Source organism: Leptomonas pyrrhocoris, assembly GCF_001293395.1.
Source record: "Leptomonas pyrrhocoris isolate H10 chromosome Unknown, whole genome shotgun sequence".
Taxonomy (NCBI): Eukaryota; Euglenozoa; class Kinetoplastea; order Trypanosomatida; family Trypanosomatidae; genus Leptomonas; species Leptomonas pyrrhocoris.
This window is the reverse complement of record NW_015438372.1, coordinates 386,193-405,159: the sequence shown is the minus strand read 5'-3', so window position 1 is coordinate 405,159 and position 18,967 is coordinate 386,193. Positions and strand designations below refer to the sequence as shown.

General features: G+C 57.9%; 5 protein-coding genes across 7 annotated transcripts; all 5 read left to right on the top strand.

Annotated features, from left to right (window-relative positions):
- The first annotated feature begins 158 nt into the window (after positions 1-158).
- On the top strand, positions 159-856 carry ABB37_06968 (ubiquitin-fusion protein). Its single transcript, XM_015805429.1, has one exon. The coding sequence runs from the start codon at positions 232-234 to the stop codon at positions 616-618; it is 387 nt and encodes a 128-aa protein (XP_015656042.1). The 5' UTR covers positions 159-231; the 3' UTR covers positions 619-856.
- A 2,186-nt stretch (positions 857-3,042) lies between these two features.
- Positions 3,043-10,941, top strand: ABB37_06967 (putative phospholipid transporting ATPase-like protein; the record flags this gene model as incomplete). The annotated part of the gene is made up of 1 exon (XM_015805428.1): positions 3,043-10,941. The coding sequence occupies one exon, from the start codon at positions 3,043-3,045 to the stop codon at positions 10,939-10,941; it is 7,899 nt and encodes a 2,632-aa protein (XP_015656041.1).
- Positions 10,942-11,889: 948 nt separating this feature from the next.
- On the top strand, positions 11,890-14,289 carry ABB37_06966 (Histone h1-like protein; the record flags this gene model as incomplete). 2 transcript variants are annotated; one of them, XM_015805427.1, is made up of 1 exon in its annotated part: positions 11,890-14,289. In XM_015805427.1, the coding sequence occupies exon 1, from the start codon at positions 12,763-12,765 to the stop codon at positions 14,287-14,289; it is 1,527 nt and encodes a 508-aa protein (XP_015656040.1). In that variant the 5' UTR covers positions 11,890-12,762. The 2 variants fall into 2 exon arrangements, with proteins under 2 accessions (XP_015656040.1, XP_015656039.1); XM_015805426.1 differs by having other exon boundaries at positions 11,913-14,289.
- Positions 14,290-15,307: 1,018 nt separating this feature from the next.
- On the top strand, positions 15,308-16,968 carry ABB37_06965 (hypothetical protein; the record flags this gene model as incomplete). Its single annotated transcript, XM_015805425.1, has 1 exon — positions 15,308-16,968. The coding sequence occupies exon 1, from the start codon at positions 15,745-15,747 to the stop codon at positions 16,966-16,968; it is 1,224 nt and encodes a 407-aa protein (XP_015656038.1). The 5' UTR covers positions 15,308-15,744.
- Positions 16,969-18,124: 1,156 nt separating this feature from the next.
- Positions 18,125-18,564, top strand: ABB37_06964 (putative mitochondrial hypothetical protein; the record flags this gene model as incomplete). 2 transcript variants are annotated; one of them, XM_015805424.1, is made up of 1 exon in its annotated part: positions 18,125-18,564. In XM_015805424.1, the coding sequence occupies exon 1, from the start codon at positions 18,274-18,276 to the stop codon at positions 18,562-18,564; it is 291 nt and encodes a 96-aa protein (XP_015656037.1). In that variant the 5' UTR covers positions 18,125-18,273. The 2 variants fall into 2 exon arrangements, with proteins under 2 accessions (XP_015656037.1, XP_015656036.1); XM_015805423.1 differs by having other exon boundaries at positions 18,137-18,564.
- Positions 18,565-18,967: the final 403 nt, after the last annotated feature.

The following is an 18,967-nucleotide window of genomic DNA, read 5'->3' as shown; positions in this document are numbered from 1 at the left end:
ACAAAACAAAACAAAACGGCTTCCTTTTACATCCATCTCCGTCATGTCATGCAACTTCACCTCCCCCCCCCCCCTTCCATCTCCCTTGCAATGCGCCTGTCTCGTGCATTTGCACCTGTTACCTGCTACTTTCCTCTCCATTCTTCCTCTTGGGTGCAGTTGACGTGCCTTAGTGGGATTATATTTCTTTTCTTCCTCTGACTCTCTCTCTCTTCCCGTACCATCGCAGCCATGCAGATCTTCGTGAAGACGCTGACGGGCAAGACGATCGCGCTGGAGGTCGAGGCTAGCGACACGATCGAGAACGTGAAGGCGAAGATCCAGGACAAGGAGGGCATCCCGCCGGACCAGCAGCGCCTGATCTTCGCCGGCAAGCAGCTGGAGGAGGGCCGCACGCTCGCGGACTACAACATCCAGAAGGAGTCGACGCTGCACCTCGTGCTGCGCCTGCGCGGTGGCATCATGGAGCCAACTCTGGTCGCCCTGGCGAAGAAGTACAACTGGGAGAAGAAGGTGTGCCGCCGCTGCTACGCCCGCCTGCCGGTGCGTGCGACGAACTGCCGCAAGAAGGCGTGCGGTCACTGCTCCAACCTCCGCATGAAGAAGAAGCTGCGCTAAGCAACGTAGACGAACGGCCACGCACCCCTCTCTCGCAGCGCGCACGCTCTCTGTATGTCTTCTTCTTCCTTTGTCCTTTCGTGCTACAGGTTGTCTCACGAAAACGCAAGGTAGAAGAAGACAGCAGCAGCAGCACTTGTGAGGAGGGGGGTGGTTTGTTGCATCATGTGGCAGCTGCATCGTTGGCGCTCAGCCTGATTTCGTTGTTGTTTTTTTTCATTTGATCATTTCATTATACATCTAACAAGGAACAAGATGAACGTTTGGAGGAGGGGGGAGTCTCCTCTTCTCCTTCCTGCAGACGATTGTTGCAGGACCTGAGCGCAGCAGGGAATTCTTCTTTCCTTCGTCTACGCTTCGTCGATGCAACCTCCTCGGCGTGTGGGTGAGACTCAGATGCTTCAAGTTCCTGTGTGTCGGATAGGATGGAGGGGATGGTCGTCGTTTGTGTAGACGGCGCCTCCTCCTTGTGGTGCTGCCTTAACTGGCAAGTGTTGGGAGGTGTGTGGTCCCCTCTCCTTTAACCAGTTCGGTACACGCGCACACGCACACTCTCTCTCTCGTAACTTACAAAAACAAAAAGCGTCTCTTTCTGTTCCCCTCTCGGTTTCTCATCTCTTTACTTACTTATTTCCCTGGTTTCAATGAGGGAGGAAGTAGTTTCACTTAACCGGACGCGTTTTTTCGCGGTACTTCGGGGTTTACCCCCGCGTTTTCTCTTTCTTTTTTCTCCTCCTCTACCATTCGGTAGCACCGCTTCCCGATCGTGACGCACGCGTTAACGAACGATTCTTCTTCCTCTTGTTCCTCCACGCACTGCAAAGGTGTGGAAGTTGAGAAGGAACTCGGCCTTTCACATTTTTTGTTATTGTTATTTTTCCAAAGCGCTTCTCGGCCTTTTTCTGTTTGAGTGTGTTTTCCCTCCTCCCTCTTTCATCTTATGCACCTTATTGGCAGCGAGAGGGAGACCACTACTACTCAAGACGCGGTGAGCGATTTCACACGAGCTCTAAACCCTCGCAACACTCACATACATATATGTATTCATTTATTTATTTAATTCGCGTCTTCTGTGTCGTGTTGTTGTTGTTGTTATTTTTCTTTTAATTTCGTGGGGAGAGTGTTTAACAAGAGAAGCCTTTTTTTGTTTTCTGCAGTGTTCCCTTCTTGTAATCCCCATCGAACCTCTTCGGTGTAAGAGCTAGTGATACTCTTCCTGCCCTCGTCGACGTTTTGGGGGGGGCTTGTTTTTCTCTCTTTTAACGCGACGTGCCGGTGATTGAATGGGCTTGGGGGGGTTTTGTTTGTGTGGCTTTCAAAGAATAGCTTCCTTCCTCGAACTCTGTTTTTCCCCTGCGTGTGTGTGATTTCTTCGCTTGTAAATTACTGTTGCGGCTGTTGTGCTCATCGCATTGTTGTTGTCGTATCTGCCGCTGCTGCTGCTGCTTCTCCTTTCGTTCCTCTCCCTCCTCTCCCTCTCCCTCCCTCTCCCTCTCGCTCTTGTCTTGTGACATCCTTGTCTTCTGCAAAACCCACGGGGTGTGGCGTCGGCACAGGTGGAATAAAACCCACCTTCTTCTTTCACACCTTATTACTGTTATTATTATTATTCTTAGAGGGGACAGCAGGTGCACTAGCCTTCCTTTTTTTTTTCTCATTTTTTCCTCTGCAAGTCACTTGTGAAACTAACGCGCGTGAACGTTAAATCCTTTTGTGTACGGGTGCGTGTGTTTTTACTAATACTATTACTATTGCTGGCCTTCTACTATTGGTTTGTGTTTGGCGATTTCTTTTTTCCTGTGTTTCGCGGTCTTTGCTAGCTATACCCCTCACAAGATCGACAGCACACACACACACACACACACGAACCCCCACTTCTTTCGTTTCGGGTTTGTTTTTGAAAGCAAAACAACGATTGTTATCCTTGAGCAGCTGAAATTAGATAGTCATCTTTTTTTCGTCGGTCTCGCCTGTTGCTCGAGCTTCTTTTTTCTTCTTATCTTGTGTTCTCTCTCTCTCTCTCTCTCTGCGGTTCTGCCCTTTCCTTGGCGCATCAACGGGTAACGGCGGTGACTTATTGCTATTGTTGTTGCTGCTGTTGATATTCCCTCCGCATGTGCGCGTGTGGGTGAGGCCTTTTGTTGTTTGCCCTTTCTGTCTGAATGTGTTGAAGCGTTCAGACTGTTCTGAGTGTTTCTCTTTTTGTTATTTCTCTTATCTTACCAAGCCTGACAAGTGCTCGTCTCCGTCTAATATAAATTTATATATATATATGCATATTCACCGACTTATTTTTAGCTTTCACATTTTCGTTCTTTGGACTCTGTTTCTACATATATAGAGAGAGAGAGAGATCAAAATCTACCCAACGGTCAGCAGCGCAGCTCGCACCTCCCCTACCCCCCCCCCCCCACTTCCATCCACATGTGGAGGAAGGTTAAATCTGGCTTTGCGGCGTTCACCGCCACCGCCAGCGACACCTTCGGCTGCACGAGCAACAACGGCAACGCCATCGATGACGATGACGACAACAACTACGTGGCGGACCGCAGCGACAACGGCTCGTCGTCGCAGCCGGGCTTCGTCGAAGTCGACCTTCTCCGCAGCGACCTCAACCACCAGCGCAAGTTCCCTGACAATTCAATTCGGACAGCCAAGTACACCCTGGCCTCGGGCCTGCCGCTAAGTCTGCTATACCAGTTTTATAAAATCTCGAACTTTTACTTCCTGCTGGTTATGGTCATCACGCTGGTGCCTGGTGCAAGTCCTATTAACCCCTTCAGCAGCGTCGTGCCGCTCTGCATCGTGCTCGGCGCTGGGATTATCAAGGACCTGTGGGAGGACTGGAAGCGCCGCAAGGCGGATCAGCAGGCCAATGAAATGATCGTCCACGTCTTGCGGGTGCCGGTGCAAGCGGAAGGGTCCGGTCGCCCCGCTCGTAGCGGATCGCAGGCAGACCGATCGCCAAAGCCAGCCACGTCCCCGCCGGGCGCGGAGGCGGGTCACGCAGAGGGCAGCGTCGAACCGCTCCTGCGCGGCGACACGGCCGCGACGAAGCACAACACGACGAACATCATGACGAGCGACAGTGAGGAGCGCCACAGCAGCAACGGCGCCGAGGACGCGTCGGGCAACGGTCACGGACGAAAGCGTGTCGTGCGCTTCCTCTTTCCTGCTGATAAGACGCATCCACGGGGCGGTGGCGGCGGGACCGAGATGGCCTCGCTCGACAAAAGCCCTCGGGCGAGTCCTGCGGCTCCGCCGCGGCGGATAGGCGATGGCGACGGTGGTGGTGTCGTCCCTCCTGCGCCGGCTCGGTCCGCCTTGTTGAAGCCTCTAGCGCAAAACGACGAAGCGAACAGCGCCGCCACGTCGCAGGCGGATGCCGCCACGGCGGCGACGACGGATGCGGCCACGAGCACATCGCAGGAGCCGAACGTCACCTTCCAGCCCATTCGCAGCTGCGACGTCTACCCAGGCGACGTCGTCCTCTTCCGTCTCGGCGAGGAGGTGCGGGCGGACTGCCTGCTCCTCAACACCTCCCTTCCCGACGGCCTCACCTACATCGAGACGGCAAACCTCGACGGCGAGACGAGCGCCAAGACGCGTCGCGCCAAGATGCAGACGGTGGAGGCGTTGGGGACGGTGGAGGACATCATCGAGCGCGCCCTCGGCGTGCCGGCGTCGAGCCCGGCGGCGGTCTTTGCGAAGATGAACGGCGAGGATCCGGCAAACGGCAGTGCCGGCGGCAGCGGGGAGCCGCTGTCGAAGGTCACGGTCGACTCCTGCGGCGGGGTCGCGGCGCACGTGGCGACGTCGCCATCGCAGGAGGCGGACAAAGCGGTGGCGGCCACGGCGAATGCGCAGGGCAGCATGGTCGGGTCGGGGCCAGAGGGTGACACGTGTGCGCGGCACTCCACGCCGCAGCGCCCACCCAAGACGGCGGCGGCGGCGGAAGAAGAGAGACGACGGCTGCTCAGCCGTAGCCCGGAGAAGGGCACCCGCGACGGCGAAGACTCGCACGTCTTCATCACACCGCACCTGGAGCCGGAGGAGCGGGAGGCTGCCGAGGCGGGTAATGGTCCGCTTCCCGGCCAGACGGACGTCCCGCATCTGCAACATCGGCGCTTTTCTGACTCGTTACGGCAGCAGCAGTCCGGCAGCTCTTATCGTCGACCAGCGCTGTCGCTAATCACGAGCGGCACCGACCTTGCCATCCCCGCCGAGTCGGAGCCGTTCTTCGGCCAGGGCAGCGTGTCCCTCCTCGGCCTCTCCGCCGACCACACGCTGGACCACTTGCGCCACCAGCGCCACATGACGCTGGACGAGCGGTTGGTGGAGGAAGGAACTATCCCGATGCCGCAGCACGTGCGAGAACTCTCGGCGCAGTACGAGCGGGCGCACAGCCGCACCAACAGCCTCAACTCCCACCTTCTGTCCTCCACGCGCTTGCGCCATGCGGAAGCGAGCGGGGTGGATGAGGTGGCTGCGCCTATGGTTGCGGACGGCGCCGGTGGGCAGCCCCGACACCTCCTCAGCAGCCTGCGCCAGAGAAGCAGCGTGCGGAGGCGCAGCAGCGGCGGCAACCTCATCGCGGAGCGCACGCCGAGTGCGTTGGAACGCAGCAGAGCTGCCAACTCGGCCTTGGCGACAGTGCCGACTTCGGCCATGGTCAGTGGCTGCGTGACACCAGCAGAAAGCTGCATCGTCAACGACTCGGCGGAGGCGGAACAGCAGGAACAGCCGGCCTTTGGTGTGGTCCTCGTGTCCTGCGCGCCCACGCCGGACCTCTCGACGTGGTTCGGGCAGCTGCGGATGCCGATGGGGGAGATGGTCCCCCTCGGCATCGACCAGTTCATCCCGCGTGGGTGCGTCATCCGCAATACGGACTGGGTGCTCGGCGCCGTCGTGTACACCGGGCGGCACACGAAGATGCTTCTAAACCTGCGGCCGAAGCCGAACAAGATCACCACCATGACGCGGCGTCTCAACCAACTTAACGTGTTTCTCTTCGTGCTGAACCAGCTGCTGATGTTCATGCTGTGCGGGCTGGCGATTTGGAATAAGCACCACCTGCTGCGTCGGCCATCGGGCGCCAAGACGGAGTTCGCGGCGTGGTACATCCAGTGGAGCCTCAATCGGTACTCGGACGCCGCGCTCTTCTGGTGGCGCTACCTGACGAACTTCGTCCTCCTCAGTTACCTCATTCCCATGTCCCTCTACGTCACCCTGGAGTTCAACAAGGCAATGCAGATGCTCATGATCGGCGCCGATAAGCGCATGGCCGTGTACGACGAGTTCACTGGCGCCATCAAGAAGGCGCGCCCAAAGACGTCGGAGCTGAACTCGCAGCTAGGCCACGTGCGGTACATCTTCACTGACAAAACAGGCACGCTGACGGAGAACCTGATGACGTACGTGGGCGGCGTGGTGGACGGACACACGCATAGCGAGACGGAGCAGCCCGGCGCCATCGGTCGTGCGCTGCTCAGGCGACGTGCGGGGAGCGGTGGAAGCCGCGGCAACAACACCAGTAACACCACCAGCAACGTGTATAATCCGAATGCTAGCGGGAGCGGCGCGGGGCCGGTACGCCGCGTCCTCTCCATGAGCAGCTCCGGCGGCGAAGACACCTACCACCACGACCGTGGAGGGGTGCCGCCACAGCGTTCGCTGACGGCGGCGGCCGCGGGGGCAAATCAATCTACCATTCCCGCCGACGGCGGAGAAGCGCCCAGCGCAACAGCAACTGATACAGCAAATGCAGCAGCAGCCGTAAGTGCCGGTGAGGGAAGGGCGGTGCAGCCGACTTCGAGTGGTGCCGTCCCGACCTCCGTCACCTATCGCATGCCACCCGCCCTCGCCAATATAAAGGCGCCACCCATGGCACGGGCCTCCCCTCCTTCATTGGCCGGGCTGACGCGTCCAAGCGGCATCAGCATCGGCAGCGGCGCTGGCGGCAGTGGTGGCGGTGGTGCCGTGCAGCAGCAGCTGGAGCACCCTCGCGTCAACTCCGTCGACGTACCTACACTTTTTGCCGACTATGGATCTGGCTCGCCGATGCCGGCGGTCAGAGCTGCCGGCACGCCTGTCGTGCCGGCACACACTCGCGGCGGCAGCAGCGTGGGTCTGCTGCTGCCGTCCTCCTCGAAGAGCTACCACCACGGGGTGCCGAGCGGAAGCGCCTATGCGTGGGGCAGCGGTACCTTCAGCGGCTTCGGCAGCTACAATGGCGCGTACCTCAGCATGACCGGCGGCAATTTAAGCGGCGGTGGTGCAGGCGGTACTGGCGGGCTGAGCAAGGTGAGCGAGGCAGTGCTGGAGCGCGATCCCCTCTTCCGCTACCTGCGCGCCCTGGCCCTGTGCCACTCCGTCGTGTGCTTTCCTATACATGGTCAGAGCAGTGTGTCCTCGGAAAGTGTCGACAACGAGTCCTTGAATCGCACCGCAGAGGACGTGGAGGTGCCCGGTGACGCTCAGGACGATGCCGCAGCGAAGCTCACGAAAGCGCAGCGGAAGCAGCGCCGACGCGAGCGGAAAGCGCAGCGCAAGGCCGAGAAGGCGGCGCGCAAACGCATGAAGAAAGACAACAGAGAGGCAGGAGATGCGGCGAGCCTTTCTCGGCCTCATCACCACCACCACCGCACACGCGAGGAGAAGGAGGAGGAGGGGCAGACTGGACAGGATGAGAAGGTCGCGAAGAAGTCTCCCCAGCAGGAACACCACGAGAAGAGCGCGCAGGCGCACCATCACCGTGAGGCGGCGGGCCACGACACGGCAGAAGCGGCCGGCACGCACCTTTCAGCCATCGCCAACACGCTTTCCTTGTCCACCATCTCCGCCGCCAACTTTGTGGAGATCCCGTACGCCGTCCCTGCTGGACCGGCGCGGGACGACTTCGAGCCCTTCCACCGCTCCACCACTGACGCCTCCGCCGGGGGTGGGAACGGCAGGGAGGAACCGCTGACGGCGGCCAGCTCGCTCTCCCTTACTGCGCGTGCCGCCAACGCACGCAGCGGCGCCGGTGGCAGCAGCACCTCCTTCCCCCCTACACCACCGCCGCCACCGCAACGGGCCGCGCAGCACACAGACGACTTCCCGCTCAGTCCGCGCGCCATCAGCAAACTGCATGGCCGCACCAGCAGCGCGAGCTGGTACCAAAACCGGTACCTCAGCCGCGTCATGCACAGTCGGAACTTCAGTCAAAACTCTGCCCTTGGTCCCCAACGGCCTCGGGCGGTGAACAGCGGCAGCCCGAACTCCCTCGCTGGCGAGCGCAGCCGCGGCTTTCGCGACGGCGTCTCTTCGCCGTCGGCGGACGGCGGCGGGGCGGGACCGGGTGTCGGCGTTGGTGGTGGTGGCGGTGGTGATCTCGAACAGTTCATTGACCGCACAAAGATCTACGAAGGTCAGTCCCTCGATGAAATCGCCCTCGTCAACGCCGCTCGCGAGAACGGCTTCTCTCTATTTGAGCGCACCGCGAAGCAGATGTACCTGAAGGCGCTGGGTCGGCTTATGTGCTACGACATCATCGCCGAGCTCGAGTTCACGCCGCAGCGGAAGCTGATGAGCATCCTGCTGCAGCGGCGACCGGATCTGGACACGGAGGGGGCCGCGACGTCGGCCGCCGCCGGCACCAGCGCGCACTACCACCGAAAGACGCAAGACAACATCGTTGCGGATGAGCAGGCGGCGGCCGAGGCGGCCTCGCTGCTGTTCAACTGCCGTGGCAACATGAACACGAGCAGCGCTAATAATAACGCATCGGCGAGCTTTCAAGCTGCGTTACAGCAACATTCCTCCTCCCCGAACGCGACCTCACTCGCACGCGACGCGGCGCACTCCCCCTTCACGCCCGATGCGTCCGTGCTGGAGACCTCGATGAATGACCCGAAGAGGGCGGACACGCGTCACCTCCCGTACGCCACGTCCTCGTCGTTCTCGACGGAGCTACTGCCCTCCAACGGCGCTGGTCAGCCCCCGCAACCGAAGCCCGTCTCCCAGCCGCCGCGTACGTTGCGGAGCCCGGATAAGTCGGGTGCCGCCCTCCAGCACGCCACCAGCTCGAACGTCTTCACGCCCGACCCGCCGATCCGACAGCAGTCGCAGAACTCGCCTAGCGAAGTCGCTGCCCTGTGCAACACCGCCGGCACAGGCGCCGCGGCCGCATCGGACTCGCACAAGTTTCTTCTGTTGGTGAAGGGTGCGGATAACAGCATGATGGAGATTGTCAACATGCAGAAGAAGGCGAATGCGCGGGTGAAGGAGAAGATGCTGGCGGAGCTGGACGCGATGGCGCAGCTCGGGCTGCGCACCTTGGTGCTCGGTCAGCGGTACCTCAACGAGGAGGAAGTCCTGGCGTGGCTGCCCCTCTTCAACGAGGCGCAGTGCGCCATGCACGACCGCAACGACAGGCTGCACCAGGCCTACGCTCTGCTGGAAAAGGACGTCGACATCGTCGGCACCACCGCGGTGGAGGACAAGCTGCAGGACGAGGTTCCACAGACGCTGGAGTTCTGCATTCAGGCGTCCATTGTGGTGTGGATGTTGACGGGCGACAAGCGCGAGACGGCCGTGACGATCGCGCACACGAGCGGCCTCGTCAGCCCCGACTACGCCGAGTACGTCTGCCACCTAGACGTGTCGGACATCATGGAGGAGGAGAAGCTGTTGAAGCAGCAGAAGCAGTACGAGGAGCAGGCTCGCGCGAAGAAGGCAAACGGCGAGCAAGAGGAGGGGGGTGAGAGCAGCGAGGAGGAAGAAGGCGTCTCCGTTTCGAACTCCCGCATGTCAGCGCTGGCCTCTCCCCCCTTTAACACTACGACCCACAACGCGTCCGGCTCGATAGAGGTGAGCTCCGCGACGCAGCCGCTGCCCCTGCTATCGTCCGGTGCCCGCTCACCTGGTCCGCAGAGCGCGCGCACCGCGGCCGGGGAGGCGGATGGCGGTGTCCTGCGCAAGTCTGACCCGGCGGCGACGACGAACACGGCTGCGAGTGCGCACGCTCTGCAAACAGACGAGGCTTTTCTAGCGCGCAAGGTCGCCCGCATTGAGGCGCAGCTGGCGGCCGCCGAGGCGAAGTGCGATGACAGCGATGAGGTCTTCAACACACACGCCGTCGTCGTCGTGGTGGACGGCAAAACCCTCGACTTCATCTTCGCCGACAACGCCCGTGCGCACCGTTTCTTTTTACTCGGCAGCCGTTGCCGCAGTGCGGTGTGTTGCCGCATGACGCCGCTGCAGAAAGCCAAAATCGTGCGCATGTTCAAGCGCAACATGAACGCCGTGGCGCTCGCCATTGGCGACGGCGCGAACGATGTCTCGATGATACAGGAGAGCAGTATTGGGGTCGGCATCATGGGGCTGGAGGGGTCGCAGGCGGAGCTGGCAAGCGACTACGCCATTCCTAAGTTTCGCTTCCTGAAGCGGCTCCTCTTCGTCCACGGCCGCTTCTCCGTCCTTCGTGAGGCGCACTGCATCGTCTACTCGCTATACAAGAACGTCATTGTGACGGTGGGCATGATCGCCTATCAGTTCTACTCGTGCTACTCTGGAATCTCCCTGATGGACTCGTGGCTGCTGGCGATGTTCAGCATCTTCTTCTGCTCCCTGCAGCCCCTCATGATTGGTATTCTGGACAAGGACGTCGAGGATGAACTGGCAGAGTCGCTCCCGACGCTGTACCCACCGCTGTCACGCGAGTTCATGTACTTTTCCTTCCCCTACATCGCGAAGTGGCTCTTCGATGGCATGATCGAAGGGCTTGCCTTCTTTTTTGTGCTCATGTACACGGTGGGGGTTCAGGACAACCTCTACCCACACATGTCCCCCGCCCTCGAGGACTATGGCATGACCTTCTTCACCATGCTGGTCCTTGTGGCCGACTTCCGGGCTGGCACGCTCGTCTCGTACTACATGATTCTCTTCGCCCTCGCCATCTCGCTGGAGATCATCGCCGTCCCGGTCATCGAGCTCATCTACTCCGCCATGAACAACTTAGCAGGCAGCAACTGGTGTGTGAAGATGGCGAACGAGCTGTACGGCACCTCCGGCAAGTTCTGGTTGATGCTGTTCTTCGCCTGTGGGGTGCTGGTGGTGATCACCATGGCGTCGAACATGTACATCCAACTGTTCTATCCGTGGCAGAACGCCGGCTTCGCCATGCGGGCGGCTCGTCAGTCCAGTCACCGTGTCCCCTATGTGCACCTGAAGCGGGAGCTGAAGGAAGAGTACGCGCAGCTGCTGGCTCGTTACGAGGCGCTGCGTCAGAAGCAGGAGCAGCAGGGGATGGGAGACGAAGAGGAAGAGGAGGGGGGGAGCTGAAGCGGCGAGGCCGTCTGCCTGAGGGCACTGCAAATAGGAAAGTTTTCATGCGTATTAACTATTGTTTGTTGGTTGTTGGTTGGTCTGTTGACACTTTCTCCCTCCCTCCCTCCTCCCTCCATCCGCGTGTGTGCGTTTCGTCTTGTTGTAAGCGCTGTCGATTATATTTTATTATTGTTGTTATTGTCTGTGAGCGGCGGTGCGCGCGGTGTGCGTGGGGTGCGTATCGCCCTTCTCGTAGTTTTCTGTGGTTTCTTTTGTTCGTTTTGTTCCTTTACTGGATGAATAGCGGTGCCGTCTCCGTTACTTCCACCTACGAAAACTAATCATTGCAAATCTCTTTTACGAGTATTGCGGTCATTATTAGTCGTCTTGGCAGCCCAGACGCAAAAGCACCGCAGCCTGCTCTCCCTTTTTTTTTTTCTCTCCCGCCCTCTCTCTCTCTCCCCGGACGAGAAGGCAGTAATATATATGAAAAGAAGAGTGCACGCCTCTGTTTAGCCGCCGCCACGTTGGCGAACGTGTCGAAGATCAACAACTCAAAAGAGGAAAGGGAAATGAACATCAACACTTATTGAAGCAGCGCCATGCAACCGTCGGAAGGGCGGAAAACTCGCCTGCTGCCGGGGCGTTCTTCTTCCCGGACAACTCTAAAGAAGAAGAACTCCCTCGGTTTAATTTCAATGGCGACTGGCTCTCTGACCAACGTTGCCGTGAGGAGAGAGAAGTCCTCTCGCGCGCGCGCGCTCTCTGTGATCCTCCGCGCCTGTGCTTCAACGTCAACGAATATATGTATCGCCCAACGCCTCTCGCCTTCTCGCTCTGCGGATCTCTTCACCGACTCCCCTCTGTCTACTGTACGGCACATACATCCTACCAAAAAAAAAATGGCGGCTGACCTTTCTCCGCCGCTTTAAACACTTCGCCAATCACGACCTCCTCATCAAAGCATCTACACGTTTTGTGGAGTAGTAAGGAAAAATATCTCTGTGTTCGTGGAAGTAACGAACAATTCTTCTCTCGCACTGTCTCCTTTTGTTTCAGAGAAAAGAAAAGAAAGAAACAACATTAATCGTCGTAAGCGCCTTTACGCGACGGCGCCCACCTCCGTCTTATTGTTCTCTTATATATTTTTTGTATAATTCACCTTGTACAGAAGTTTATTATTTTTCCTTTCGCCCTCTTCACCATTTTTTCCCCCTTGTACTTCTTCTTCTAGAGCTCTGATACTTTATTGTTTGTTTTCGTTTCACCACCCGTTAGACGTTTCTTTTCCCTGCCTGCTCTTCTACTTCCACTCTTTGGGCTTTTCTTTCTCTGAGCAGATCTTTCTGCGCTCCTCCGCCGTGTACAGCGCAGATTCTCTTCTTCTTCTTTCGCGTTCTGCTATTTTTTTTTTTATCCGGGGGTCGCGATTTCATCAGGGGGGAAAGCTCGCCCGAGTTGTATCGGCACCGCCTATTGTTTTCGCTCCTCCTCCTCTGCGCGTTGTCCTTGACGATTATCCCTGGCTTGTGTGTTTTTCCTTTTCAGCACTTTGTTATTGTACCACTATAACCCTTCGTTTCTCTCTCTCTCTCTCTCGTGGGCCCTCCGCCCTTTCTAGAAGTTTCTCAACTTCGGCCTTTGCGCTTCCGTCTACTTTTTGTTCTCTTTCTTTGTATTTTCTTCTTTGAGTTCTTTGCACCTTTGTTGTTGTTTGTTTAAAGAAAGTGAGAATCGCCTCTCCTTCCAGCAGAAGCCCCCTCCCCCCGCACTCAGATACGCCAGATTGATTGCCTTTTCTTTCCACAAACAAACACACGAGCGCCGCAATACGTCATGCTTCGCTCGCTCTTCCAAAGTTCGAGTGTTCTGCGCTCTGCCTCGCTCTTCTCCACAACTGCCGCAGCAGCGGCAGGTGCGAGCGAGGTCGGCGCAGCGGCCTTTTCGGCACATCATCAAACCAGCGATGTCGACGCCTCTTCCGGTGATGCAGCGGCCGCGCTGTCCAGCGCTCTTCAGGATCAGCACTTCCACCACCACAGCCACGCCGGCAGGGAGGAAGCATCGTCGTCGTGGTTGGCGGACGCCGCCCACCGGAGCAGCAGCAATGCGCTCGTCGTGTCCAACCTGCACGACGACAGCCGCCACAGCACCGGTAAGGGCTATGTTGGCTTCACCGGCGGCTTCGGTCCTCGGCACCTGGCAGAGGTCGCAGCCGTTGTCGCGCCGGCCCACACGTCGCGCCCTTGCACGACTTCCGATGCCGCGGCGGCCCACGAGCACGCGCGCGCTTCGTCTGCGTCGTCACCACGTCGGCCGGTGATTACCAAGGCGCGTCGCATTCGCCTAGCCGCCGCCGCCTCGCAAGCGGCAGAGGTGCTGCAGTCTGTCAGCTCCCCCGCCACCGCCCTCCTGCACAGTCAGCGTGTGCAGCAGCTACAGGCAGAAGAGGCGCTGCTAAATGCGTCCCTGCAGCGCCTCAAGGCGGAGCGAGATTTGGCGAAGGTGCGCCGCACGAACGACACCGAGCTGCAGAACTTCCGGCGTGGCGTGGCGCAGCGCGAGCGTGACGTGCTCTTCGCAGCGAGCCCCAAGAAAAAGAGCAAACGTGCGACCTTGTCAGCAGCAGCGGCAGCGGAGGCGCTGAAGCCAGACCCGATGGTCAGCTACACGCAGGAAAGCGGTGGTGGCTTCAGCGAGGCAGACCTGGGTGTGATGCCGGAGGGTGACCTGTTGGGCATGACAGCCACGGCAGATGCAGAGGCGGCGGCGGCGGCGGCTAGAGGTGGTGGTGCCTCCCAGAAGACGATAACGGCGGCACGTGCGAAACTGCACCGGCAACGTCGTGCGGCGCAGAAGAGCAAGGCGGCCGCCGCGGCCGCGTCAAAAACCTCCGCAGCGTCGTTGGCGCGCCACAGCAGAATGGAAAAAGGAAGCACCGTCAGCAACACCAAGCACAGCAAATCGCATGCAGCAGTCACCACACCGGTGAAGGCCTCCAAGAGTGCAAAGGCAAAGGCTCCTCTGCGCATGAAGCCGAGGGCGCGTAGAGCACCAGTTGCAAAGGCGGTGCTGCAAAAGTCAAAGGCGAAGTCACCGGAACGCGGCAAAGGAGCTCCTTCTCCGTCAAAGCTGCAGAAGAGACAGCGGAAGAGCGAGAGCGCACCGGGAAAGCGGGGAACGGCGGCCCAACGCAAACCCGCAGCTGCTCCGCAAAAACACATGCGACCGGTGAAGGCCCCTGCGCAGACACAGACGCGAAAGAAGAAGACGCCCGTGTCGAAGCCACGCAGGAGCGGCTCGACGCGCACGAAGCCCGCCGCGCCGAAAGGTAAGCCGAACAAGAAGGCCTCGAGAAAGTGAGTAAGTGCAACGATGCACAGGAGCGGATCTTTCGCCGACTCGTGAAGGTATTCTTCTTTCTCTTTGTTTATCATTATTATCCTGAGTTCAGCTGTGTGAAGAAAAAAATCCATCGAGCGCTAATGAGGATGACTACGATTATTTTCCTTTCTCCGTGGGTTCCGTGTCATCCGATGTGCCGCTCGCCATCTTCTTTTAGCTGTTATTGCTGTTTTCAGTCTACAGACTCTCCTTTGTCCTCTTTTTTGCCTTTGCTTTTAGCACCCTAGAGTAAAGGAGAAAAAAACCCTCTTGTCAGATGCGTATGGCAGCACACAGACCCCTTTTTTTTTTTTGCGGGAGTGCAGGGAGCGGCCCCCTTCTCTCTCTCTCTCTCTCTCCCCGGCATGCATACACCTACTTACGTCATCGGGTATTCGTGTTAATGATCACTTCACGCTAAATGTATTCGCTCTCTTTCATTGTATGTGCGTGTATGCGTGTGTCTATGAACTATTTTTTTCTCTGCACTTCACTCATCGATTCATTAGAGAAGAGGACCATTCAGGGAAGCATTGATATATAAGCTTTTAAAATAGAACTAGCGGAATCAACTTCGTATTCGTGGAGTACACCGCGGCCGGATTGTGGTCCGCTGTTTGCGTAACGTGTTCGTCTGTTGTTTGTAGGAGAGCGACGGGGAGAACAGCGTGACCGAAGCACGCAGGAGTGGAACAAGCAGGTGAAGTCTTTGGTGCACCACCTGCGTGCTTCGTGTGCGAGAGCGAAGGCCTCCTGCCTGCTTGTGTTTTCCGCAAGTGTGTGCCCTGCAGAGCGTAAATGTACGTGAACAGGCGCATCACAGCTTGTTCTCCTCGTTGTTTGTGGGGTCCGTTGCCGGTCCCTTTCTTTCTGTGGTTGGTGCGTCATCAAACTTTCATCTTCTGCTGTCTGCCTGTGTTTATTAATTATTATTTTTTTGTGATGGTTGGGTCCTGCGTCGTCGCCGTGTCTTCACTTCGCTGCCGACGCCATGAAAGGGCTTGTACGCCTTTTGTGGACCTCTGCTGGGCCGTATACGTAGACTTGAGCTCCCCGTCGATTCCGGTGTTGATACACACACACACACATACACATACCTGTCCCGCGTGCACCACTCATGTACTCGTTTAGCTTAAAACCGACGGGGCGGAAGGTGGACCCGGCGTCGGCCCCGCCCCGCCCGCACACGTCATCCGTGCTCCTATTGAGCTGCAACATCGCAACGCACCGCACTCGGATCAGGATGACACGCCTCTGCCCCCCGACCACCACCACCAACTTCTCTCGTCGGATCACCCCTCGAATGGCGGGGCCTCCGACAGGAATGGCGCCCCCGCCGCCAATCCACCGTCTCCGCAGCCCCACGCGCTCTCCACCGCGTCCTCGCTGCTGCACCCACCAGTGCTGGTGCACAACGTCAGCGCGTACGCCGACATGCGCGACGCGGCGGATTGGTCAGCCGCCGTGCAGCGCGAGCGGGCCGAGAAGCGGCAGCGCGCCCTCTCCCTGCACGAGGCCGCAAAGGCAGAGGAACAGCACCGTCGCGAGGTGGCAGAGGCGCAGAGCAAGCGCGAGCTGCAACGCCGCAAGGAGGAGCGTCAGCAGATGCGTAAAGCGCTAAAGGAAGACGATGAAATGACTGATTTCCAAGACCGCAGCACGCAGTTCCTTAAAAACCAGCAGCGGCTGATCAACCTGGGTGCTTCCGTGGCGTACGCGGAGCAGCAGCACAAGGCGCGGGCGAAAGAAGACATGCATAAAACGTGGACGAAGAGCCTTACAGGCGCGTCTGCTGGTGCCGCTGCGATGACAATGACGATGACGATGGGCAACAGCACGACAGGGTATCCGCTGTCTTCCGTGCCTGTGTCGTCGCGCGCAGCAGGTCCGCCAGCCGCGCGGACGGCAGCGGCGCTGTCGAAGGAGAGTGAACTGCGGCAGGCGGCGCTGTACACGGAGGACGCGTACGTGCAGCTCAGTCTTGCCTACCGCAACGAAGCACACCGCTCGCGTGCGACGGCGGGTATCTTGGCCGCCCCGGCGGCGAACTCGGCCGTCGCGTCGTCGACGGCCGGCTCCGCACCAGCGGTCACCGCCTGTGGGCCGGGACCTGCCTCCGTCGCGCCCTTACCCTTCCGCACCGCCCCGCAGATGTACTGCCACGACTCGGCAGACCACATGGGTTCGTTTGCACACGACATCCCAACCACGTACATACCGGAGTACTTCGAAGACCGATATGGTGCGACGGGGGCGGTGTCCGCGTCAGGGGCGGCGAATGGTTTTGGCGAGGAGGTGATGCCGCTGCCTCTCACCCCTGCTCCCGTGAGTCAGGAGGCGAGCAACGCGCTGCGGCACAGCTACTACCCCTGGGCCGCGCTGGCCGACGCAGGAACCGACAACGCGAAGCCGGTGCTGCCGTCGCGCGAGGCGTACTTCCCGGTGGAGCGGTGGGGTGCGGCGGAGCTGCAGGCCTCCATCTACGGCCACAACGTGCATCCCAATGGCACGATGCAGGAGTCGTGCGAGCGGCGAAGGGAGTTTGCGGAGGACTTCAACTACACGACAATTCCGTGCGACAACGCGACCGCCACGAGCAACTCTCCGGAGAAGATCGAGCCGTATCATTCTGGGAAACGCATAGATGTTTGGCTGTGACGCGGTGTTGTTATTCGTCCCCTTTATTATTATTATTATTCCAGTGTGTGTGTATTTGGCCCGAAGCCTTTGCCTCATCATCTGTTGGCGTTGGTTTTTCGAAGAGGAAGGGAAGGAAAGGTAGAAGGAGAAGATAAGGAATTGATGTACTTTAGGAATGAGGTGTGGCTCTTTATTCTTCTTGGTATTTAACCATTGTTTAACGTTTGCGGCACCGCGTCGTTTTCCCTCGGGGGTTTAAAACAACGCGTGCGTATGTACACTTTTTGCTTTGTTTTGTTTGTTGTTGCTGTCGTTTGTCGTGGTGGCGGTGCATGGGCGATGACGCGTCGTCGCACCGTCGCCGCCCTGCACTGTGACAGGCGGTGCGTCTCTCTCCGTCAGGACTTCTCGCTTTGGAAGCTAAACTTTCGGACGGCGTTGTCCTCGTCCCTCCCTTGGACAATTGTCTTTTCTTGAGTACTGACAAAGAGAAGGAGAAATTTTACGCGAAAAGCTGATTTGCTGAAGAGGGCGGTGTATAGTTTAAAAAGGCGAAGTCAAGCACAGCAGCGGTAACAGAGTGCTGATATATTCTTCCTCAGTTGGTGTCGTGCGCACAAAGGTTTTTGTTCTCTTCTTCTATCCTCTTTTCTGGGAGCTTGCGAAAGGAATGATTGAATGTGAAGTATGGTTTGAATGGAATCTAAGTGAATATCATCTTCGGGGACTCCTTTCTATTTTCTTCTCCTTTTCCACGGACAGTCTTCGACTTCCGCCTTGTTCTCTCTTCTGTTCGTTTTCCCGCCCACCCAGGCCCACTCCGCCCCGCTTTGAGGGCGGACTAATCTTGTTTTGAAGTCTGCCACTGCGTTAGTCTTGGTTCCCGTTCCACGTGAAAAAGATACTAATAAATCAATCAATATGATATGTTGCTGTCTTTCGAAAACTAATGTTGTTGTAAATGACCCCGAGTGATCGTGAGGGTCGTGGTTTATCCCTGTGCTGAACATAGAAGTTAATGGAGAGGAAAAACCAAAACGCCATTCTTCTACCTCGTTTCTTTCTACTAACTTTTATCTCTCCCCCTTCTCCATCTCATCCTACAAACATAAACAATTATTCCCCTCTCCTTCCCTTCTCGCTCGCCGCACTGCCACCACGTGACTCGCTTGGAGGCCCCTACACAGCAGTGCATCAAAGCAGCAAACGAAGGGGGTGTGCATTTGATAACACCTTCACCCATTCGCATACACGCACGCACACACACACACACACACAGACGCAATTAAATCTGTAGAGAATTTTATTAAACGGAAAGAGAAGATGAACTCCTACGTAAAGCGGTACACCGGCTCCGACGTCACGGTGCAGGAGATGGTCGGCTTCAAGCGGGCACGTGACAAGCGACTCGTCATCTGCAGCGCCCTCACCGCACTGGGCATCTACGTCGCGATTTACTGGAGTGAGGAGAGGGAGCGCACCCGCCGGCACACGTCCATTGAGAAGGACATTGAGCGGGAGCGCTGGCGGGCGCGGGAGTTAGGGCTGGGCAAGCCGACGGACGATGGCTTCGTCGAACGCTACGAGGCCTCAAATGGAAAGATACGAGCCTGAAGCGGGACCAGAGAAAAAGGTGAGGGGATTCTTTTCCTCGCCCCTGCTCCGCGACAACGAACATGTGCGTATTGCGTAGGTGTTGATTTGTGATTTTTGTGTTGGAATTCAGGCTGCTGACGTGGGTGTGTGTCTGCTTTCGATGTACAGCGGGTGAGCACTTCTGTTGTTGTTCTTTGCGGGGGAGTCACCGCTGTTGTTGTGCCTCAGGCACAATGGTGTTTGTGCATCCTCCTCTTACCTATTTTCGTCTGTTTCTTCTTCTTGCGGTACATCTGCAGTATCAAAAGCTGTAGGCTTCGCTTCGTGTTATATTCATATATATATATTTCTTTCTAAAGTTGGGTTAGCAAGAAGCACAGCAAGAGAGGAGGGGGGGCCTTTAGCCGTTTTAAAGGATTGT